This window comes from Ammospiza caudacuta, chromosome 12, assembly GCF_027887145.1.
Source record: "Ammospiza caudacuta isolate bAmmCau1 chromosome 12, bAmmCau1.pri, whole genome shotgun sequence".
Taxonomy (NCBI): Eukaryota; Metazoa; Chordata; class Aves; order Passeriformes; family Passerellidae; genus Ammospiza; species Ammospiza caudacuta.
In genome coordinates this window covers 9,866,060-9,892,013 of record NC_080604.1, presented here as the reverse complement: position 1 = coordinate 9,892,013, position 25,954 = coordinate 9,866,060, and the positions used below count along the sequence as shown (strand labels likewise).

Below are 25,954 nucleotides of genomic sequence, written 5' to 3'. Positions count from 1 at the left end.
ACCAAGAGGATCTGTTGGGTCTTATCTCTCCACTCACAGCTGTATTTAAGCAACTAATACACGTTTCTATAAACAACTTGATTTATAGACAAAGTTGGCCACTGAGAAGTGAAGTTTTCCTGAAGGGTAGGAGACATGTCATTCTTCAGGTTAGTGGGGAGATCACGAATGTCCAGCTCCTGTTGTGCCTGTTGGTGTTCAGTACCAACGACTTTACTCCCCATTCTTGTGAGTCCTTTTAAATGTATGATATATTCTGTCCTTTCCTAATTTTCTTTTTCATGAAACTAAAGTACTTTTGGTACTTTTATTCTAGTTACTATCATGAACTCTTTGATATACTTTCTTGATTTTTAGGTAGAAACATAAAGGGATTTGAGTTTAATTTTTGTCTTTTGGAAACTTACTTGATTAAGATCTGTAATGGTCTTGCCAAAAGTGTTTTCTTCACTCAATGCAAAAATTGAGTGAAGATTTTCTTCAAGATATGATTATTTTTGTATTTGTCTAAGCACTTTTTACCCAGAGTGGTTTTGGGTCTGTTTGTGGTTTTTTAAATTTATATATTTTTAAACCTGCTTCCATATAAGGTCATACATTACATTACTAAGGCTCTGTGGCCGAATAAGTGTAATCTGTGTCACAAACCTGAGTGGTTTTAGGTGTTTCCCCAGAATGCATCTTGGACTCCAAGCCATGCACAGCAGTAATTTTAATTAGCACTTGCAGTTTTTGTGATCGGTCCCCACTGCTTGGCAACTCGTTCTGTAATTTTGCATAACAGCTACCCCTGTGGGTACTAGTATGATAAATATGCCTTCCTGGTGAATTGAGAATGTGTTGGTTGCAGCAGTGATTTCAAAGAAGGAATCATCAGCATAAGAACTGGATCAGATAAGAGATACATCTACTTAATTTTTTTTTCTCCTGGTCAGCAGGAAAAAAAAAGAAGTAAAATAACCCATGAATTGGGGCATAAGAAAAAGTAAGATTAGGCAGTGTGTTTTTTCCTCAGTATCCTGTCTCAGGTTTACCAGTGCGTAGCTTTAGGGACCTGTTGAGCTGGAAGGGGCACATACATTGCCATGTTTAGAAGCCAAAGGACTTAGAATCAGTAAAGCATTTAAAACTTTTGGGCACTTATTTTGGAGCTGAGAATCACCCCAGATCCTTGAGTTCTAACAACATAAAATGTCATATTAAGAGTTCTGCCTTTTATGTGGTTTTTAAGCCTGTTGCCTAGTAATGTCCTTAGGTGCCCATAATTCTTCAGTTGTGAGAAACAGTGAACAATAGTTCCCAGTTCACCTTTTCTATAGCAGTCTCTTGCTTCTTTTTCAGTAGTGCATTTTCCAAGGTGAAAAGTCCTGCTTGAAAGTCTGCCTTTCCTCATTGCAGATGGCCTTGTTTGCCTTTCTTAACTGGGAGAGTAGATTCTTCTAAAATTATTTTTGGCAGGTCTGGAATGTTTTGTCTAGTGATTCTTTTGTGAATTTCATGCTAGGAAATAAGATAAACAGGCTTTATATACATTTTAAATTAAAATTTCATAGAAAACAAGTCCAGAAGGGATGAGACAGTATCTTTTAGTACATCCATAGTACTGAGCATGTTATACCACTGTTGTTTCTGAGATGTTTTAGTGACATATATAGTAACTTTGTTTATTATTCATACTCCACAGGTATGAAAAAGAATTCTCTATTATCTTATATTAGTCTCTTTTTCAGTAATTTCAAGCAGTTATTTCTTGTTTTATCCACACTGGACGTAATAAATTGACTCCTCTCATCCTTTGTGATGGCCTGTAAGTGCAAATGCATATCCTGTTCTTTAGTTTTCTCCTCTTGAAGTTGATAGACGCGAATTCTTTCAGTCTTACCATAGAGGTTTTGTTTTCTAGTTTTCTTATTATCCTTGTTGCTTTTCTTTGTAGTCTTTCCAGTTTGTTCCCATCTTTGAGTGAGTAAAATTTGATCCAGTTCTCCTGCTGAGATCTTGTCAGTGCCAAAGAAAACAGAGGGCTTATTACTAAATAGACATCTCTCCACAGTGTGTGTTTTGCAACAACATGACACTGTTGACTTGTCACCTTAGTGTCTCTTGATCCTTTTCTTTAGTAGAAAATGACAAATTCTTATTCAGTTCTTCCTCTTCCTGGATTTGTGGAGTTGATCAATTCTGCTGAAGTGAATGACCTTGCTTTTCTCCCTTTTAAATAGCATATTTTTTCTCCCGTTTAGTTCTATCTTTAAGATCCCTTTGTTTTTTTTTTTTCTTACTGCAACTTCGTTCTCTTAGTATTTGGGGTTATTTAAGAACGGAAGATCCTATGATCCTGCAAAATTCCTTTTTATTTAACATCTTTCTCTTTTAACAGTGAACTGTTGGTGACTCACCACAACTTCCAAACAAGTTTGGCATCCATGTTAGGTGGCTTTAATTTGGCTTATATTGTTCTTTAGTTCCGTTATATGAATGTCTTGAAATTTGTTACCAGATGTGACTGCTATTCCTGTTCTTCAATTAAGTCAATTTCACTGTCATATGAAAAAATTAATTTGATATGGCTGCCTGGGAACTCCATATTCATTCTTCTAGGTGTCTGAAAACAGTCTGAAGCCGATGACTTGTTCCAGTGAGTCTCAGAATCAAAACTGACATCCATAATTCTCCAGTCTTACTTTTTTTTTTTTAAGACCTAAATTATATTTTTCATTCCCTGGTGTTTTGGTATCACAATTGCTCTTCAAGAGTTCTCAAAAGAACTTTTGTTTTCAACAGTTCTGAGATTTTATCAGTCATTTCTATTCCTAGGGCAAAATTGCCTATTTCTAGCTAGTATGAAAACATCCCAGTGTTAATTGTACTATTGGATCAGTGCTGCCCTTGGCTAAAGAATGATGTAAAAGAGCCTTTTGGTGGTCTTGGCATAATCATTTAATAAATTTACAGATGTGCCAAAGAGAGCAAAGTTAATAGAAGCAAGCCTGACTTTTTCAGTATAGCTTTAGTAATTTTGTTTGTGAGTTTATTCACAACATTTTTTTTAAAGTTTTCAAATAAAAGGGATAATGCTGTCTCATCTAGGAAAAATACTTGGACATGAAAAGGGAATAGGATAGTGGAGAATCCATTTCATAATTATGATAGTTAATGATCCCAGTGGAGTTTGATATCTACCAGCATCCAGTAACTTTTGCACAGACAGGTGGTAAAAGATGGGGGAAATATAGTTGTAGCCTCAGGCAGATACTCAGCTCATGCAGCTGTTTCATGCATTCTGGCAACATGACTCAGTTAAAATCAAATAAGATTCCTTATGCCAATATTTCTTACCTGCATATGAAACCAGTTGTCTTTCATTTTGCAAAAACATGATAATTCAAAGAGCATTAAAAAATGTACTGTTTCTCACACAGAATTTATATCTTGCAGCTGCACACTAATCCTAGTGAAATGGAGTAGAGTTTCACTTTATCAGCCAATCATAACTTTAAACTGTTTTTACAATTCATCGTACAGTTTTTAAAGCCAGATTTAAGTCTGTATATGAAAAATAGTCTACTTGATGTATGAAACCATAGATTAGTCAATATGTATTTAAAGAAGTACTTCAGTAATAGCAGAAGAATGACTTGAGAGAATTTACGGAATAAACTCTGAATTATACATGTGGAATGTAAGTGTTATGCCATCAGTACATTTAGGACTAAGTGTGAGAGGAGTAGCTGAAAAATACAGTTAATTACCTAAAATAATACCTGATCCTGGTATTCTTTTATAGCTGTCATATCAAGACTATTTATCTATCCAATATCAGAGAATCATAATATCATTTAGGTTGGAAAAGACCTCTAAGATCACTGTTTACCCAGCACTGCCAAGGCCACCACTGACCCGTGTGAGTGCCACAGCTACATGGTTTTGAACACCTTCAGGGAGGGTGACTCCACCACTGCACTGGGAAGCCCATCCCAGTGCTTGACAGTGCTTTTGGTGAAAAATTTTTTTCCTAATATCCAATCTAAACCTCTCCTGGTTTCCTCTTGTTAACTTGAAGGAGAGACCAACCCACCTCACTACAATCTTGTTTCAGGTGTTGTAGAGTGAAAAGATTGCCTTTGGCCTTCTTTTCTCCAGTCTAAACACCCCCAGCTCCCTCAGGTACTCTCATCACACTTGTGCTCCAGCCCCTTCGCAGCTCCCTTGCCCTTCTCTGGACACACTCCAGCCCCTCAATGTCTTTGTGTAGTGAGGGGCCCAAAACTGATCCCAGGATTTGAGCTGTGGCCTCAGCAGTGCCCAGTACAGGGGGACAATCACTGCCCTGGTCCTGCTGGCCACACTGTCACTGATACTGCCAGGATGCCACTGGCCTTCTTGGCCACCTGGGCTCATGTTCAGCCTCTGTCAACCAACATCCCCAGATCCTTTTCCAATGGGCAACTTTGCAGCCACTCTGCCCCCAAGCCTGGAGTGCTGTGTGGGGCTGTTGTGACCCAAGTGCAAGGCCCATCATTTTACTTTGTTGAACCTCACACCACTGGCCTTGGCCCATGGATCCAGCCTGTTCAGATCCCTCAGAGCTCTCCTACCCTCCAGCAGATCAGCACTCCCATCCAGCTTGGAGCCATCTGTAAATGTACTGTGGGTGCCCTGGATCCCCTCATTGGCGGACCTGGCACTGATATGGAGCCCTGGGGAAAGCCACTTGTGCCCCTGATCCCTTAACCAGCCATCTCAAGGCCCTGGCTTCTAGTGTGCCCTTTTATTTCTGAGAGAAGTTATGTGCTAGATATTAGGCAGAGTAGATGTGTTGTGTCTGAGTATTGCTGAACCTGTTCATTATTTCATTAGGATCACTGAAGAACATGAACAAACAACTAAATTTCAGCTTGTGACTACAAGTGCCATGTAAATGTGCCCAGAGATTGTCATTGTTCTCACAAGACACTGCTGAGAATTGAATTACAGCTCTAAAAAAAAAAAAAAAAAAAAAAAGTGACACATCATGATTCCTATGACTTTAATTCCCTCTTGGGGTCTATTAGAATTAAAGAAATATTAATTCCTTATATTAGGAAGTAAGAGGGAAAATCACCATAATGCACATAATCAGCTCTCCTCTTCATGCACCAAAGGTCAGGTTATGGCTAAAAGTCTATGGCATGGATTTGGGGCTGGATTGTATATCCAGAGAAATGTTTGATACTTCATCTTCTTTGTCTGAAAGTGGCAGGATACTTCTAAGATACTGATTTGACCTTATTTTCCTTGGGTCCAGTTTGTGTTTTAATAGGAATAAAAGAAAGAAAAAAATTGTCTTTCCCACCCGTAGTATTTTAACATACTCTTGGTTCTTCTTCAGCAATCTTTTTATTCTATACAGCCTCAGATAAATTTGTTTTAATATGTGTAAAGGGTTTTTCCTGTTTTTAGGGTTTTATTGTGCTTAGTCATGTGGTTGTACAATGAAAATTACAGCAGTGACTGCATGTGTGACCTCCATTTACACAAGACATTTAAATATTCTCAGACATAGATACATGACAGACTCTAAGTATGACTTAGAAGACACAGCTTCCAGGAATAAAAAACTATTCAAGTTTTACACCTGCTCCATCCTTTAAAATTATTTTTACTGTAATGTCTGATACATTTTAAAATTGATGCTATTTTTGCTGCTATCAAGCTGTTAAACCTATTACTATTAATCTTTTTTGGGTATGAAAAACATCTTTCCTATTTCAACTTCATTTTTTTATAAGTAACTTCCTGCTACAACAATATTTTCTGGAAAAAAGTCAAGGATACCTAAATACCTTAAACAGGTTTTACAAGTTAACAATTCTGCTGTAATTAGTCTTCAGGCTACCTCTGGCTCCATGGATTTAAAGCTATCAGAGTTTACTGTTTTGTGAAAAATATGTTTTACTTTGTTTGGACATGCTTGTCATAAGTTCCTCAGTATATCATTATGCTTTAAAACCTCCCACTGGCAGCGTCTGGAAGGAAAAAATATAGTGTAAACTATAGAAGACCTAATGGCAGCTTCCTGCCAACGTTCATTCTTGAGTCAACAACGCTCGTTTTTGTTTTTGCTTTTGTGAAAATATGTCACAATCTAGTCTTTCATATAAGCTGGCTATTTTTTTAGCAGCCTAGTAGAGCATATATCCGTATCTTCTACTTTCCCCTATTTTTTCTCCTTTTCATTCTGTAGTATCTGTGTTTCTGGTCATGCCACCAGTGAGTGCACACATAAATTATACACCTAAAAACACTCATCACTAGAAAATTTATTGCTTCTAATATCTTTCTCATGAACAGTTGTGTTTATTTCTGCGTTGACTTCTCTGGTAAAGACAGCAATGCGTTTAGCTTTGGTTCAGTTCTTTGTTTTTTCAAGACTTTCATTTTAGATATTACAGTGTATATGGGACCATGTGGGCTTTTAACATTAGCTTGTGCTGGGAGTAGGAAAATGGTTTTAGTTTATAATTACAATGAAAAATCATAGTAAAAATAAGTGTGAAGTAAAAATAATAGTGAATTGCTATTCTGATTAACTCTACTAGTTCTGTCCTGAGAAGCAACAGGCAGTGAGAAAATATATCCTCCTGACAGAGCATCTAATTGGCATTTTTTTCTTTCTGAAAAATGGAAATGCTATTTGGAGAAGGCAGGGGGCAAGGAAGAAGGTTTCTTTTAGATAAGGAACTTGAATCTTCTTTCCTATGTTTAGGAAACTTATGTTATTTGGTTTGGCAAGTCTTTTATCTTCTGGGCCTCCCTTTGGCAGCTTAATTACTAACTCTGCTTAATTAAAGTGAAGGAGAGACATACAAAAAATACTGTCTTTGAAAAGCAGATGCTCTTATTTTTTCTTTCTTCAAAAAACAAACCAAAGCAAACTTTTTTAAGCATTCTTTGCCAGTATTTTGGCTTTTTGACTCTGAAATACTAGCTGATTTGTAGTATCAGAATAACATAGTAAGTCAATAGCATTATTATTTCTGTTATGTCAATTTGCATTTGTAGCATTGAGGGTTGCTCTCTGGTGATGGCTAATTTTCCCTGCTCTTGAGTTGGAATGTTGTATAACATTACATCAAGTACCAGGACAGATTAAACTATATTCATAATGCAGTACAGTAGGAGAGCACTTATTCAAACAAGTTGTATCACACCCCATTTATCCGGGGGACTCAGGGTTTGTATTATGAGGAGTCACTGTTGGACAGGAAGACATGAACAGCAGGGAAGTTTGGATAACCAGGATCATACTGTGATTATTTAGGCTTTTTGTTGACCAAATCTGTTATATGTAGAAAGGCTATATATCTTTTTTGTTCATTTATAGAGACCCTCTGTAAGATTATGCTATGAATTTGCAGAACAGATGTTGTATTATAAACTGTAACTTTTGATCTTGTCATGAACAGTAGATTTTAGATAAGTGGCACCAGCACAGAAAAAGACCCCAGACTGAAAAAGCTAACTTAGAACAAGAGAATTGCTGATCTTTACTTTTGAAAAATAATTTTATTTACTCATTGTAAACAGTGTTTCTTAAAAGGAAAAAGAGGTAAACACTTAAGTTTTAAGTGTCAAGCTCTTTTCCTAGATAAGAAAATATTCAAAGTATATCTTATATGCTTGCAACATTATTTTTCTTAGCATCCCTTATACCAATCAAGATCAAGAAAAATCCAAAATCTTTCACGAAAAAAAACCTGCAGTTGTCTAAACTGTGTTGCCTAAAGGAATGAGAATTATTGAAAGCTCCTATAGCTCGCTCTCTGTGAAGATTTTGCTTAGTAGGTGTTTCCTGTGGAATTCATCTTAGAGAGGGGAAAGAATTTAGATGTCATTTATGTGCATATGTGTGTGCTCACTGAAGTGATTTTGAAGCTCTTATGCATGCACCAAGAAACTGGAGAAATTAGATATTTGGAAATGGAAATTGGTGGTCTTCCAGGCAATATTGGATCTAAAAGTGCTAAATCCTTTAATAAATAAACCTTGATTCAGACTGGAATGTCTTGGCTTGATCTTAAAGGTGATATTATGAAGGCCTTCTAGCTGTTGACTAGCCTGAAAGATAATTATCTGCACATTCCAATCTTGTTCTGCCATCAGCAGTATCTGAGGCCTAAATGGAACAAATGTTATTTCCACTAGAAATATATTATATTTAGACTATCCTCATTCCCAACATTTTAAAAATATTTGTGTCTGATTGGAAATACAAGGAATAAAATAAATAACTGTATGACATGCTTCTAACAGTCCTGTGTGCCTAATTTCAGCCACTGTAGGCAGTTTTCTAACTGAAAGTGTATGTTGTGAGCACACAGTTATATTATTTGTGTTACTGCTTTTGTTGGGCTGTAGATGAAAGAACAAACTTTTCTTTGCTGAAAATTTTGGAGACAATATTTCTTCAAACACGTCAGTACAATGTAAATTTATTTTACTGTAGCAGATACTGGAGTGAATTTGAGGGACTGAATAGCCCATCTGAAGTGGAATATATGCAGTGTCAGGCATCTTGAAATGGATGGAAAAGCTTCTCTGCCTTTAAAAACTGACATCTTAGTTCATACTGTATAGCTACTTCTTTAATACATTACAAATCTAAGAATCTTTTGGGTTTGTATTAGAAGTTCTGCTTGCGCAAGTGAAATATAAATGTGATTCCTTTAAGGGCTGCGGGGTATAGCAGAGATGTCTGTAATAAAGTTTTTCTATGAGACAAAGGCCTGTACAAAGTTGGAAAAGAAAAGAAGGATTAGTTTATACATACAGTTTAAATTTGTATGTTTGCAAATGCACTCTAATATGGTTATAATGTATCCTCACTTGTGGGATTGTATGCTCCATGCATAAAGACTCTAGATCTTAAAAAATCCTTCAAATGCACAACTTGATGTGTATGTAGTCATCTCTGTTCTCCAAAACCAAGCCTGCCTTTGGAAGAGAGGGATATAAACATAATAAAATATATGTCCTCATGAGAGTTATTATACAGCATATGAGCAGTGACAAGTGAGTTAGTTTAGAGGAAAGGTCAGGCAGACCCAAAATAAAGCTCTCATCAAGGCCAGTTTAATCCTCCCATCTGTAAGTTTTGTAAGTCCTGCCACTTAGCTTGCAGTCTGAATATTTTGCCTCAAAACAAAGTGAATAATATCAACTTGTAGATCTGCATGTTTTCTGTTTATACTCTCCTGAATGTTGCCTCATGTGGGAAGAGACTTGAGAGACATAAAAGGAAAACAAAACACTTAGATGAGGAATAAAAGACAGTTTATGTTCGTTAAAGATTCTGTGACTACTTTTTCTTTTTACATCTGGTGAGAAATATTATTATTCTCATCAAAGTTTGTTTAATATATTTTGCCTACAAAATACATAGCTGTATGAAACTTATATTTTTATAAGTTTATATTTTAATATAAGCCTTAATTATAAAGCCCATTACTTTGGTATCTAAATAATGCCCATACAAGAGGAGTTACAATAGTAAAACCTTTAGTAAATTCCACAGAAGAATTATTATGGTTCAGGCCGAGGCTTTAGAATATAATTTCTCTTGGGTTTTTTCTTATCAACTGAATCATAATTTATTTGTACAGAAAATTTTTTCATTAAGATTTCCTGCATCTGATGAGACTCCCTTTCATAAGGCTTCCCTTTGTGATGTACTGTAAAGTGCAATTTAGGAAGCACAAATGCTCAACTTAAATACTGATAACTGCTCCTCTTCACTATTTACTCTAGCACATGGCAAAAAATGCTTATAATTACTGAGTGAGGAAAGCTGCCTTGCCCAAGGTTTTGAGCATATAACCCAAGCAGAGCAATAACTGCTTCATAAGATGTGGGAAATCAATGAACTTCCATAGGGAAGATGTGTAGGCACGCAGTTTGTGGTGATTGGGAGTGGGGCTGAGCCTCATCATCCTCAACTGGGCACAGCTGTGAGCAGCAGGTGAGCACAATTGAAGGTAACGAGCCAGGGAGTGCCCAGGGCACTGCCCAACCACCAAAGGGAGCAGAGGGCACACAGGTGCAGGGCATCAGCAGGAGGGGATAAAAGGCTGGGCTGAGGAACAAGAGCAGACCCTTGCAGGCTCCTGAAGTGATGGGATGTTACTCTGCATGGGCGGGTGCCTGAAGCCTTCTGAGGAGGTGAGGTGTTACTGTGTGTGGGTGGATGCTTAAAGCCTTCTGAAATTGTGGGGTGATACACTGTGTATCGTGTCCCTCTTGACTGCAGTGCATGCTGTGACAAAGATCTGTTAGAATATTTCAACTTTCAGAGAATGAAATACCATTTTCTGCTGCCTCTTTCTGGTATTTTCTTGTATCTGGTAGACTTTCTGGAAGAATCTAGTAATAAGGTGAAGAGTGGTATAAATATTTTATAAAAATTTATATAATCTATCACTTAGGGGAAGTGCATTTGGCTTGTATATCATTAGCTAGGAGACAAAAAAAATTTAGTTTTTATAACTTTAAATTGCAGTATTGCATTTTTATTCTTGTTCCAAATTCTCACAAACTGATGTGGAAGAATTGAAATACTTGTTTTCTTTGTAGATGAGGCAAAGTTTTAAGTGGCAGTTATTTTTCTTCTCTGGGGTATACTCACTGAAATTTGTTTTGATTTAGTAATAGTTAGACAATGTGGCTTGGAAAAGTGCAAGTTCTATAATTCAGTATCTTTGTTTTTCCCAAAAATGTGAACTACTGCTTAATTTTCCCGAAGAGATTGAGATGAACTTTGCAGGAGCTAACTTGGTATAAAACCATTGTTCTGAAGTCTTTTACTTCCTTTTCCTTCCAATAGTTACTGTTCAGCTTTGGAAGGATGGTATTTCTTGGGCTATCTTCCCACACTTGTCAGTGTTCTCTCCCCCACCTGATTTTCTTCTCCCACCTCTGTAATCAGAGTATTCTTAGAGTGTTTCTTTTCTGCATGATGCACGTGTGCAGAATTGTGCACAGTCTGTCTCTCTGCACCTTTGCAGCGCTCGTGTGGCTGTGCAGTTGTGTGTAAGGACCTGAGCAGTTGCTGCAGTTTCCTCCTGAGATGGTGTGGCTGCAGCGCTGTGGAGGCATTGAAGGGCTCTGTGCCTGCCCTTGGCTTTTGCTCATTGCTGGCAGTGCTGCTTCCAGCGGCAGCTGAGCCTGTGCCACCACCTCCCATCTGGCTCCCTTCTCACACAAGTTCTGTTTCTTGGGGCTGTTTTTTAATTCAGCTCAGCATCCTGCCCCTGGAGCCCTGCTTCTCCCACCCACAGGGAATTTCCCTCTCCCGTGTTGGTTGAGGGAGGCACTGTGGTCTGGGACTGGTGTACCCTGAGAGATTATTCCTGTGCAGTAGCTGTGGAGAGAGTTTTATGGACAGGGAGCAATAGTTTGAGCAAGGTTTCTCTTCAGTGCTCTGAAAAATTGACATGCTGATTGTGAACTGCCTTCATGGAGGAATTCCTGTTGACAAATTCTGGGTTGATGTTTTTGCTCCATCGTGATCATTCCTGGCTTATCATGTGTTAATAATGGAGTCCAGTTGTCAGACATTTTGTTGTCCCCTCAGGCCTCCCTGACTGTCCCATGGGCTGCCCTACCCTGGACAGCCTCATAAGCACTTCAGTTCTGTTTCTATTGACTGGTCTCTTCCTAAAGTGACTCTCTAAATCTGTTTTTAATTGCTTAATTTTTAATTATTATATTGCCCTATGAGTAAACTTGTGTTGCTGTATCTGAAAAAATTAAATTAGCCAACTGTTTGTAGTTCTGATCCTTGTGTTCTCCAGTACTTTCCTCATGGCTTGGAATAAATTTGAGTCAGGTTGTAACTATCAATTGCTATACCAAGTATTAATTTTTTTCTTATTAAGAGTTATCTGTAACTGGGTGTGCCAGAGCTAAAACTTGGCTTTTTCAATATAGACATATTTGACTTTTCCTAAATTTATTGATACAGTTGATATTGCGCTATAAACAATAGGAGATAATTGTAGTTTTTAAGGAGATAGCATGTCCATGCCACTGTGACTTCTTTATGTATGCCAAGCCAATAAAATATTACGTAAGTAATTTTATAGCAAAAATGCTCTAGGATTAAGTAAACAGGGCAATATTTTCTGTCTTAAGAGAAGACCACAGATATGTCTTCCTTGGGCATTCAGTAGTCACAGGAACTTTTAAAGATGGCATGAAGTTCTTGCTGTAGAAGCTAGATCTTCCAATCAGTTACATGAATCTTTATATTGCTGCCTACTAATATTATTTATTAATATTCATTGTGTCAAAGCTTGTTAGGAAATTGTTTTTTCTGGGATTCCTCACATAAAATTATTCAAGTATTTTCATACAATAGTATTTCACTTTAGTAAGTTTTACTTGCTATATCACAATATGTAAGCATGATTCAGGGTATGGAAAATCTCTTACTTGTATAAACTACGTTTGCAGTAAGACTTTACACACAGCATGTGAATCCCTGCTGTGTTTGGATACATTCTAAGGAAGCATTTCTAACTTTAATAATATACTGGGATTATGGCTTAAAAGCAGTGGGGAAACAGCTTTTGTGCACTGTAACCTAACAAGCGTGCTACGAATCAACTTTTTGGCAAGAAAACTCCCAGTTTGCCCTCTCTCCCAGAAGTTGACCTGGTGGATGAAATAGTAGATGTGTGCATGATTCTAGGCATGCCTTCTCCAAAGATCAACATTTGTACACACTTTAGTCACTTTTATACGCAGTGCTATTGACATTAACCAGGGAGGCCGCTCTGACAGCGCTGGGCTCTAACACCAGCTAAAGAGTTGCTCTGCTCTGCTTGCATGGTTTATCTGAAAGGACTCAACACCAAAATCACACAGCCTAATTGTTTTCAGCCCATAAGGGTTCTCTTCCAGATGCAATGTCCTGTAGGACAATTGAGTGTCCTACTGAAATCAGCATATGTTCAATAGTCAACTCAATTTACTTTACTTTTATTCTTCTGAAAACATTAGATTGAGCTCTGTAATTTATCAATACATTATATCAAATTTGCTTTCACTTGCACAGCTCTAAAACACTTTTCGTGCTACCTTTGTAATTAGGTTTGGTCAGTATCAAGCAAGTGTAAGAGCAGAGCTAAGGCTACCAGCTGATTAAAAAGAACATAGACTTGCTCAGATGAAGCACAGTGGAAAAGGGGAGAAAATTAACAAGGCATATCAGTGAGATAACTAATTTTCAAAGTAAAAGCAAAAATGAAAGGATGCTTTTTTTTCCTTCTCTTTAAAAATGGACTTGCAGAGTTTCTCAGGTGCTTGGTCTTGTTTCCATCACGGTGCATGTCTGGGTGAATGAGTTGAATGGGGCCAAGTGTGAATTAGAATTAGGCCTTGTCAGCATGACGTTTGCCTTGGAAAAAGAACTTTTCTTTTGACTGATTCTTGCATATAGCCTTGAAATATCAGAATGTGACGTTATTTACTTCATCATATATATATAATAGTGTTTTGCTGTTGATGAAGGAGCTTCTGTTTGGGACAAAACATTCCCACTGCATCTGAGAGGAGTACTCTGTTCTCTTGCCCATCCTTTTCAGTTTTCCTGAGGGTCACAGTCACATTTTGTCAGTGGGTTGTTTTAGAGTGTATTTTAGCTGAATACTGTAACTGGGGGCCAGTTGTGTTTCACAAGATGAAGTGTTTAAATAGACGACAGTATTCCTGGGACAGCAGGGGAAGCATCCTTTTTCTTTGTACTTGAGAATAGCTTTTGTTTTCATCTGTCTAAGAGCATAGCCCTAGAGCACAGAGGTTACCGTTATTTAGATCATAATTTTGTTTGATTTAATAAAAAAAAGTGTTGCTTTCAGTTGTTGGTTTGGTTTGGCTTGGCTTTTTGAACTAGTTCAAAAATTCACTCTATTTAAGTGATTATGACCAGTATTTTCCAAAATTATTTAATTATGTTTTTCACTTATAGGTGAAATCACCATATTAATTGGAAAACCAAATCACAGATAATGAATCAAAGAATGATGTTGTTGTGGTTCTATATTTTGTTGAATTAATGAGGCTTAGAATAAGTAACTGGTCTCACAGGTAGCCACCATGTGACAGCCAGCAAGGTAATAGTCAGGAAAGTGAAGAAACTTCTCTCCCTGCCTGTGGTCCCTGCAGGTCTGGAAGCGAAATATGTGCCCTCTCTATGCTGTGTCTCTTCTTTATCTGAATGAAGCAAAAACCTTGTGTTCTTAACATAGCTTTTAGCAGGAGGATTAAAATACTTTAAATCCTGCTTTTGGTAATGAAGTAATCTCAGTGAGGTTTTTCATGTCAAATTCTGCGGCGTGGCATCCCATTTGGTAATTGTGCTGTTGTGTTCCTAAGGACATGGCCCTGCCCTGGGGACTGCTGCTGCAGTGCTTCTGGTGCTTGGTGTTGGACTGCCACTGCATTGCTGGCTGATAACACTGGCCCTATGTGTCTAGTGTTTTATGAGTTGGAAAACCAACCTGGAATTTATAAATACTGCTTAATATTCTGTCAAATCCTTCACTTATGATGTTTATTTTAAAGCTTTTATGCATTCTACAGTATGGTTACTTTTCTCTTCTCTGACAATTTCCAAAGTTGTGAGATACAGCATGTGTCTAATTTCTTTGTTTGGCAAGGCTCAGGAGCATCAGCCTCCAGAACTGTCCTGATTTTGTTAGACCTGTTTCCTGGCTTTAAGAACTGTGATGGAAGTCAGAGGTGAGGAATTTGTCTATGGATGACAAATAGGATGGGAAGAGAGTAGAGGGGAGGGTGACAAAGAGTTTATTTCCATGTCTTGCAAAGCTCAGGATGACACTTTGCTATGTCTGTTTGCTTTTGTGAAAAACACCTTTGTAATGAAACTTGTTGAGGCAGTTGCCCACTGGAGAAATCTGTGTTAGAAACAGAAAGGAACAAGGTATTTACAAACCATCCTGCAGGACAGCACTGGCAGTTTTAAAAGCAGTAGGTCCACATGACTGGTGCTGGCCCTCCTGTAGGTGAATAATTGAATTAGCCATGAGGTAAAGTGGTTCCCTGCATGGCCAGCAGCTGCTGGCACAGCATCCTGGCATGCCTGGCACTCACCTTCACTGTGTGAGGCACGGGCAGTGTGTGCATGGCAAAGGCTGAGAGTTGAAAGAGCTGATGGGTAGATATTTGGTGTGTACACATTCCAGCTTTTATCTGCTTTCCCTCATCTCTGTGAATGTGTTTTCTATGTCCTCTTAGGCCAGTGACAGAATAAAATTGTTGAAAAGCCACAAAGAGAAAGTCTGAGGATTATAGTCTTTCCTTTTTTACAATCTCATGCTTAATCTAAGGGGAAAACCCCCAAATATTATTTTTATTAAAATAATCTTCACAGAGCTGGAGATAACTGAGATTTATGTAGTGTGTAACTTGGTGTAGAGAAAAAAAGGCATTTCCTTAGGAAATGGAAAAAAACCCAACCCTTTCAAAACAACTGAATGGATTCTTACACTGAACGACTTATTATCAAAAGGCATCCAGCTTTATTGAATGAATGTAATTGTTTGTTAAACTTTTAAAAACTTAATGGTTAATATTTTAATATTAAAGTAAAAGAATCTTTAAATAAATGGATTTCTTTATTTCCTTTTACTCCATAAAATTCCTAAATGGTCTGTGTGCTAAAACAAAATTAGGTTTTAAAATAAAATAGGTACAAAATTCTTGTGTAGCTACTGATACTTGAAAAAGTCAGGGAAATCCAAAACTGTTGTATTTATCACCAATATTGTTGCCAAAATGAACTGCCAACCCTTTAAAGGTAGTAGTACTAACCATACTAACCTTGACTGCTGGAATGTTGCCAGCTCTTCGTCATCCTGCAGAAATATGTTATACTTGAACAGAAAAAACATGCAATTGTCCCTCCCGCTCCTCATTCCCACAAACTGGAGCAGTATTGTGTTAGCCTGAGCTGTACTGAGCTGAATCCAATCTGGAATTAAGAATGCTCCGGGGCATTTTTAATAAACTGTCATTCATTTGAACTCTAACCTCCTTTAATTTGCAGAATCTGGTAGCGCAGATGTATTCTTCAGCCACATTCATTTTTTGTTTTTCTTATCTTGGTGTGAAACACTGCTGATAGCACTTAAAAATGTGAAACTGCAGTACAAATAGAAAGTGTTCACTGAAAATAGACTCTAAACTAAGAAACAATTACTGTAGTTTAGTTTGCTGGGTTTCTGCCATTCTGAAATGCAAACTTAATTCTAGTGCAGATTTTAATAAAATCCTCAAAGTGCTGAGGTCAGTTAAGCTCTTTCTGAAAGTATGAAAAAAAAAAATTTTTTTATTACAAAATGCAAAGGATAAAAATGAGGCCATTGTCTTGCAAAAGGGAAGAAAGCCCAGCTAATAACATATTCAGGGCATAGAATATTCCTGAGCTAAGTGCATGCACTGAGGTTCTCACTCTGAAAACTTGTATTCCTGGGAATTCCAAGCATGCAGAGTTTGTGATTAGGAGCATTTACACTGAGGGATAGGGCTGGGAAAAGGGAGCAGCTTCCAGGTGGGAACTGCCCTCAGTGCCTCTGCCCCTGCCAGGCGGTGCTGCTGAGCTGGGGCAGGGATTGCCTGAAACCAAAATTTTCATCTCTAATACTGCCTTCAGTGGTTCAAGTTAATTTTCCCTTGTAAACCATCTCCTATAGCTATATAATTAACATGGTGAGAGGGTTGTTTGTGCTGCTTCAACATTCACACATTTACATTTGATAGGAATAGATTAAAAAAAAAAAAATCAGTTTCTTGTGCACATGCCTGCCAGTTGAATTTGGCTGTAGGTGTTAGTAGGACAATTAACTAGGAAAATGTGCAGCCACAAACTTGGGCCATATTTGAAAAATGAAGGAAGAACTAGCTGGCAAATATGTGTTGAAAGTGTAAATGCAAATAAAACTTTCAAGTCGACACATGTTAATGATTTGTGGTTTGAAAAAGTTTTCAGATTTAAGTTTTGAAGGTTTTTTTCCCTTTTGTTTTAAACTTTGATCTCTTTTGTCTGGCAATGTAAGAGTGTGTTACTAATACACATTAACAAATCCACAGCTTTGCTTTCCACAAGTCTTTAATTCTCTTAAATGTTTTGAAATGTAAATTATGTGATATATGTGATATGAACTTGGGTGAGGATTCAGTCAATCATCAGGTTGGGTACCAAATTGAGAACATGGAAAGGGTGCACAATTATACTAAAAATACAGAAGTTCAAGAATTCTACTTTTTTACATTCTCATTTGCCCAACAAATCTGCAAGTGGGGAGTGTCTTGGTGTTTAAAGATACTGTCTCAAAGCTGGAGTCTGAATTAATGACTTTCCTGTTCTGATCCTACTACAGTTTTCAATAAGCTCTGTTTTCTGGAATTAAGTGGTAGGGTGGATGCTCAGCAGAAACTAGATGCAGTTTTTAAATGGTACAAGGAAAAGCCTAGAAAATAACCCAGAAAACAGTTAGAAACATCCTTTGTTTTAGTAGTTGAGTCTTGTCATTGTTGAAGGCAGCATGGGTATATGATCTTGCACTAAAGCAGAATATAAAGTACCTGGTGTTATGTTAGAAATTGAATCTTTTTTCAAAGAAATATGATCTCTTTCCTTCTGGCCTGTTAATTCTTTTTTTCATGGGATTCAAGTGCAATTCCAATTTTTTTATTTCTTTATTTCCCTCAAGTATATGTTCTCTTTGTTGCTTCTAAGAACATTCACTAGACAGTCATTTTACAAAGGTATCTCAAGTCATCATCTTTCTTCTTGCTTTCTTCTGTGGAATCCTGCATCTGCAGAGTCCCCTGAGTTGCACTCCTTGCCATTTCATTGATATCACCATTACACTGCTTTTACATTCTGAGTGAAAGGTTGAACATCAGTAGTTTCAATACTGTTGGTAATTCTGATCTGCATTCATATCAGACATGTTCTAGTATTTAATTGATCTGTTTAGAGTGCTTGTAGAGGTGGTGTGGAAGGAGTAATCAGTGTGTCATTAGCAAATGGTCCTCATTATAATTCATGACAACTCTATTGTTTATTTGAATTATTTATTGAACTTTTTATATAGAAGCCCATTTATATTGGAATTGAAACAAAAATGGCTTATAAGCACTGATTGCCTACTAGGAGGCTTTAGAGAACAAGAGTTGAGCGTGAGCTTGGGAAAAGTAGCCACACTCATGATAAGAGCATTGTGGAATTTGGTCAGACTTCTCAATTCATAGCAAAATTTAACTCCTTTCAATGCTTTGGATAACACAGATGAATAGAATATATCTCTTTCCCGTTACATTTTGTTTCATTTAGAGGTTCTTCCTGAACTGTTTTCTAGTTTATAAAATAGTAATATTTTGACAAAGAGGTGAGAAAGAACATACAGGAAATAGGACATTCATTATTCAAATCATTGTCTCACTAAAAACAACCTATTTCACTTTATGTAAACTGTATCATTGAAGAGGGGCAAATCCCACTGTCATACTGGTTACTGGAGGCCATTTATGGAAGATGCTCCACCCCACAAATAAAGCTTCTGCTGCCAGACAGGTGTCATTATATTCTCTCTGTTCTTTAAATTTCTCCATGACATTTCTCCACACTATGTCAAAATGGGATCACCACAACTTTCCTACACTTCATGCTTCAGAGCTTCTCACAGTTATCAGGAGGAAAAGAACTTGATTGTTATTAGAGCAGTTACAGACCTTTAAAGTTCAGGATGACAGAATAATTTGATTAGAAGGGACCACTCGAGGCAATGTGCTATAAACCTGTACTCAGAGCAGAAATAACTTCAAAGTTGGATCAGATTCTTCAGGCTTCATTCAATCAAAATCTTAAAATACTCAAGGACGGGAGAGTTTAGAATTTCCCTGGGCAACCTGTTTTGCAAAGGTGTGCATTCTTCATGAAAAATGTTGGACTTTCATTAACACTTTTGGGTTAATGAAACATGCATCCATAGCTGAATTTACAATTTCTGAAATAACTTCTATGATGCGTTACCACCACCCTGAATTTAAATAATAAAAATGGTGCAGGACATATTTATAAATTGTATCTATATATGGCAGTGGCCCAGGTTAAATAGGTTTCTGGTGTTAGCTCCATTTTGTATAAATATTGTTCATTGCTAATGGATTCACGGAAACTTTGAGGGTTCTTTTTGGTTTTGAAACACTACTGTCAGTTTTTAAAACAGTTTTGATGGAAAGCAATTTGAGCAGCCATTTACAGAAAATAATTCCTTTAGTGTGTTTTCCCCCTCCCTGTATTTATATGAATTTAATATTTTCTTCTTGTAAAGAATATGGAGTTGAAAATGTCCTCTCTCTCAGGTAGAAGAGCTGATGAATGCACTGGAGAAGACCAGACAAGAATTAGATTCTACCAAAGCCCGTCTTGCCTCAACACAGCAGTCTCTGGCTGAAAAAGAAGCACATCTGGCTAACCTGAGAATAGAGCGAAGGAAACAGCTTGAAGAAATTCTAGAAATGAAGTAAGTATCTTGATTTCTCTAATTTCTAGGGGAAAAAAAGAAAATAACTGCTTTTGCCATAGGAGAAAGTTTTGATGGGTTTCTTTTGATGTTTTGGCTTTTCTCTGCATATATTTAAATCTCAATCTAAGGACTTCTAATAGTTTTAAGACACTTAAATCCCTTTGAAAGCACAGAAGTGCAAAAGTCTTGATTTTAGAAGTACTCAACATTTTTTGTAAGTTGTGCTTTGTTGGGTGCAAGTAAAAGTATCAGTACTGTATAATTTCTGTGAGAAACTGAAAATCTAAAGCCCCATCTCTCAGTGGGAATGCAGTGCTGGAATCTCTGCTAGTGTCACATGCAAGGGAAGGGAGTTATTAACTTTCTATTGATGGTGCAAAGCTTATTTCTTTGAATTAGTTAAAAACACCTCCAAACTAACAAAGAATTTTTGCATACACTCTCCCCCTGTGAATATGTTCAGAATGAAAAAGGAAGAGACATATAATTTAAATCTAACTTCCTCCATGGAAAGAAAAATAAGTATCTATTTTTTAGATAGAATAATTATGGGGCATTAAAGCTCAGAAATGATCTTTAAAATTGGCAAAAAAGGATGAACCTGCTATGACTTGGCTAGGCTGATAATTATGTAGTTAACATTCAACAAAGAAAATTCACAGTTGTAATTTTGAAACAGTTTTTTTGGGAGTGGAAGCCATATATAACTTCAGGTCAATTTTTACAGTTATCCTTGATTTTAAAGAAAGGGAAATAATCAGAAAGAATGCTTTTCATAATGTTATTGTAAATAAGGCAAAGTGGAAATGGAGTCACATAGTCAGCAAGGTTTTATAAAAGTGGGTTTTAAGAATGTCTGCCAGGTAAAACAGGTGCAGAAATTCAATGTAATGGAAGCACAAATGTTTCCAGAGTTATCTAAAGAATTTCTGGTTTTGACTTTAATGAGATCTACATCCCTACAGAAAAATGGAATTAGAATTGGAATTAGAATACTATGTGGCATTATATTTTATAATAGATACATTTAAAAAGATTTTTTAAAACATTAAGTTATATGTACATATTAATTGTCCCATCATAACTCAGATGCTCAGTGCCAGTTATCTATTTTCTGTATAGTGCTTTGGTCTGTTTCCTCAAGTGCCTTTTCTTTTGTCCTAATCATAAGATATTTATTTATTTTTTATCATAATTAATAATTGCTGAACAAAATAAAGGAAAAATCTCTAATTCAGTTAATGTGACTTTTTAAATTTGGTACACAGAACCTCACAGAACAATCTGGGAAACAAGGTTGGCAAAAACTGGTGATGTAGAACTTGTTTTGACAAAAGCTGTTGTATTTTATGAATGGAGGGCTGGGTGAGTGGTATTAGAAGTGAAAGACTCATTAGCAAAGAGCTTATTTGTTTTTCAAGGTAACTTATTAATTGGAAGCATTGACCAATAATTTCTATTTGTTGTTTAAAAAAAAATCAATATCCAGTGATTACAGTTTTTGTCTACAAGTTTCCAGTTAAATAGGCATGAAGTGTGTTTAAGAACATTCATGATGATTTCCTATGCTTATGTTATGTTCAAGTTCCAACCATAACTCTGCATTCTGGGCCCGTCTGGCTGTCATTGTCAAGATGCATCTTAATTTACTGGCCACAATCACTTGTCTGTTTTAGAAAACTTCTTCAATTGTCATTTCTTGTCCCCATATAAATTTGGTTATTTATGAAAGTTTAGAATAAAAATGGAGAGCAGCCTAGTCTTATTCATATCTGGTTGGTTTTTATGAACTGGAAACAAGATAAGTACCCATTAAATGAAAGGCAGTTTGATAAAATCAATTCTTTCTTAACTTGATGCCAATTTGTGAAAAAAAATAAGATTTATTTTAAAGAATTTGAAAGTATAAGTTTTAAGAAGGAGTTGCAATTGCATGTTAATTTTCAAATATTTTTATTTTTTTTAAATGTCTATTAAAAATATTACTATATTAGTTCTGGAGGAAATATTTTTGCTATGGTCATATTATTTTAGCAGTGCACACATAACTCATACTGACATTAATGGAAGTTATGCATACATGTTAACAGTAAAATGCAGCATGTGTTCAAATCCATCATTTTGTCTAATTGTCTTGTTGCTTTGTGTTCTTTCTGTGTCTGAGCATAAAGCAAAAATCAATGCACTTTTGGTAAATGATACTTCAAAAAAAAAATCTGTTACATAGTGTGACAATATCCATGGTAATGTTTTTTTAAGAAATTTATTTATCATCCATAGAAATATTTCAGTTGGCCTGAGCTTTAATTATGGTAGTTAGAATTATATCCTAAGACTGCTTTTTCCAGACATTGTTTTTGTTTTCTGAGAGTCCTCAGGAGGTTGTGCTCCTACTTGTGAACTTCACAAGGCTTGCCTAGAAAAGCTTATTCATTTTGTAACATGAAGAGGTTGAGGGTAGGAGAAGTTTCAGTGCTGTGATGTGGTGGAGGTTTGTCAGATGTTGCAGAAATGCCATATTTGTGGAGCATACTTCCATGACCACAGTGCTTTCATACAGATCTCCTTTCCTGTGTGGTGGTTCCTTCCAAAACTCATAAACCTGCTTGTAACAAAATTAGGTAGCTGTATAGATAGATAAATGAGTATTTACATAATATTAAAATTGCCTTGTGTATATATGTATGTGAAATAAATGCCTGCCTGCCCTCACGGGAAGTGGGTTTTGCTCCATGGGACAGATCATCTTTTTAGAAATGGTTGAAATTATTTTCCCTTTGGAAGATATAAAGTTTGACCTGGAGAGCCAAAAGTCATAAAAGAAAATCTAATGACATGTGGTTGAAAAGATATAAAAATAATTGTCACTCTTGTTGTAAGTTCAAGTTTTAAACTATATGCATTTTATCTTCAACTGCAACCTCTAAAGTTAAAAAGAAAATACCAAACTCTAACGTCCAAGCTCTCTCCTTTGTTGTCAAAATTAAGTGTTTTCTTGGTTGAAAATCTTTACTTTTCTGTGATGTTTACTCTATTTATTAAGTACAAGGTTAGAAAATATTTCATTGTGGTTTTGCATTAATTTGATGATCTTTCAGTGACTTAGTTACATGTGGCAAACACTGCACTCAGTGAGTGGCCGTGTGATTCATCCCCCAAAAGACAGCGCTTTGTGTTTTGACCTGAAGATCTGACAAGTCTTAATTTTTGAGATTTAGTTGTTAATTACTGAGTATTTCCTCTGTTAACTCGGCATACTCACTGCTCTGAAGCTTTCGGAATTCTTGCCAAGCGTTTGAAAGGCAATTTCCTTGCCTTAAATAGAGTTCATGCCATCACCTGTGGGTATTGCTAAATCAGTTTTGTTGGAATTGACTTTGCCCTGAAATTCACTACAAATTTCCAGAAGAAAATGTATTTTCCCTTATGTGAAATAAATTGGATGGTTAGTAATGAAGCATTAAAGAGCTCCTAAGAAAAACCCTGCTACTAGTTATTTTATTCAGTAACAAAAACAGAACATTACTGTGCTGTCCAAAAAATATACTTTAAAATACATTTTGCAGTAACTTTCTTACAGTGACAGTATAAAATTAAACATGGTGACCATACTTAAAGGAAGGGATTTCTTTCACTGAAAATAATAGAAGGAAATTGCTTTTATTTGTTTTTCAATAGATTTACTCATTTAAAAGCACCTGTGTATAGTCAGGGATGAAAAAGCTGTGGGAAGAAGGGGATAAAATGTTTTGTTTTTTTTTTTCTGCCAAGCATTCAGTCCCAGCAGCTGCCACTCTGAGCATAAGTGCTGAACACACAGTGCCCTTTGCTGCTGGGTCAGTGGTTCAGTGCTCTGCCAGAGAAGGAGAGGGCACTTGCATTTGCCACTAGATGCCAGTCTTGGGTGCAGGACCATGGTTTGGGCAGGAGCAGCTCCACAGGGTGAGGAGGAAGCTTGTCCTGCTGGGAGGAGAGCGTGCTTTGTCCCCTTGTCTGTCACCAGGTCTGACTGGTGCCCTCCTGCCTTGTAGAGCAAGAGCTTCAGGCATGGAAAAGCATGCAAATGGCTTCAAGTGGACTTTTCAGGGTATTGCAGGGATGAAGAGGGTCTTTGAATGGATTCTGGAAGTCAGGGGTCACAGCCTAAGGGGAAGACTGTGTAAAATGTAAAACTAAAAAGTCAGAATTTGTACAGAAGTCAAAATGCTTTATGAAGTACTTGTGGCACAAGTATAAGAAAGTTTACCATCCATCTGGTTTTCGGCAGATATACCCCTTTTTTCCATCTATAAATTTTACTGGAGTAGAAGTTGGGGATTTCACATCTGTGTAGCAGCTCAGCAGGAGTTTGAGCTCTGACAAGAGCCCTTGGATGTCCAGAGAATCTATCTAGATGTGTTTCCAGCACCTGGACGAATCAGCTCATGTCCCTGCCTTACATTATCCGATTACTCTTTCCATCCATCACCGTCTGAAACTGACACCTGGGAGGGAACTCAACATGTTTGCCTTTATTTATGTCCTAATTGCTCAACTCTAAGAGGTTCTGACACCCACAGGAGAGTGGTTTCTTCCTCGTTGCTGTGGGTACAGCAATAGTGAAAAGGGCTTCTGAAATATCTGTGTGAGTAGTAAATCCAGTGCATCTGGAATGTTTCAGAGTAATTATGTATGCAATTCACCTGTTCAGGGCAAGCACAGGCCAGAGGCATGACACTTATTGACAGAGAAATCCCTGATGAAATTGCAGGGACTCTACTTGCATGTAGTCCTTACATTAATTTCCTTTTTTTTTTTGTTTCTTCCATACAACATGAAGGAGGAGGAAAGGAATATTGCAAGGTAGGAGAAATTGGCAAAGTGATTTAGGGTTGGAACTGCTCTTTGAAATGTGTGGAACTCGCTTCTTTAAACCACTTTAAAGGATGGCTTCCCTACAGACCTGCCTGCTTTCTCTGTTACAGCCAGGCAGAACATTCCCCTGCACCCATCTTTCCAAAAGAAAAGCAGGAAGGGAGATAATCAGTTCTCTTCCCTACACTAGAACCTGAGGTGTTTCACTAAAACACCTAAAACTAAAAGGTGTTGCTTAGTTTATGCTCCTTTTGAAATGCTAGTGCATTCTAAAAATAGCCAGTACAAACCTTGGTTATAGTTCTAGGCTGAATGAGCAGTGGTGGATACATGACATTAAATGAGTCTCTTTGAAGTTTAAGCAAACACAAGGGTTTCAGATTTCTTATATTTTTAATAAAGTATTATCTTGAAAAAAGAATTTTTTCCCCTACTTTTCCAGCTGTATTTCAGCTTATATGTAGAGAAGGATATCTATGATTATTTCTCTAATGTGAATTCTTTAACATTTCTTTACTCAATAGGTTAGATAACAGAATGTGTATAAATAGCTGTAAAGAAAAAATAATTTTCAGGAAGAAATGTCCTTTTCAAAATAATTTTATTAGAAAGATTATTTTGACTTGTTGCAGCTGTGGTAATGTATACTATAAATATGTTCAGATAGCAAGTTGATTGTCTCAAATTGTACCATTTCAAATGCAGAACACTAGACTGTTTTTTAGTAACCTGTGGACTGCTTCAATTTAATTGTAGGATTCATGCTGAGAGTGTAGAGAGTCATATCCCAAGTTAAATACAAACAAACCAGCAGGATGTTGATACAACTGTGACTTCCATAGGAAGTAGTTAGAATGGTAATGTGGTCTCCTAACTTGGGTGGAAAGTCTCTTGTGACTGTTTTTGCCCCACAGACCTGTAACACAGCATGCCTTGACTAACATTTCTGACACCAACTTGCAAACACCATAAAGATTAGAGAAGGCCAAATGAAGGCTTTGTTCTCTGGAACAGAAGCTTTCTTGACTAAAATGAAAAGATGTTTTTCTTTTGTAAACAACGAAGGGGCTCTAAGCAGTAAAATGTTTCTCTCTGTGAGAATAGAATGAGTGAGCTGTTTACTTGTCAATGCTTCTCTTAAAGACATCTGAGTGTCACCAAGTTGCTACTGATGTTCCTATGTTCAGATTAAAGGATAGTATACTTTGATTTTATTCTATACGATTCAAAATGTTAGAAATTTCATCAGCACGGGGAAAAAATTCTTTTCTTAAATTTATTATTTTTAAGGTCATAATTTACTTTCAAAATAGGTTGTCACCTGCTGTTGAAGGTTAGTAAGATCAGTTTAGGATTTCTACAAACTCTAGTATGAGAGGCTATGTTTTGTCTACTTTTATATCAATATTCAAATAAGGGAAGTGGGATCCTCTCCCATTGTTTCTTGTCCCCTTTAGACAGTGGGAGAGGGCAGTAGCAACCTTTTCCAAGTGTTTCCAGGGAGA

General features: G+C 36.8%; 1 protein-coding gene across 1 annotated transcript in view; it reads left to right on the top strand.

Moving 5' to 3' along the window:
• Nucleotides 1–25,954, top strand: part of ERC2 (ELKS/RAB6-interacting/CAST family member 2) — a 318,526-nt gene that overhangs the window by 193,880 nt on the left and 98,692 nt on the right. Inside the window, exon 16 of the mRNA XM_058812979.1 lies at nt 19,432–19,592. Coding sequence (XP_058668962.1) covers nt 19,432–19,592 — 161 coding nt within the window. The remainder of the gene's footprint in view (nt 1–19,431; nt 19,593–25,954) is intronic.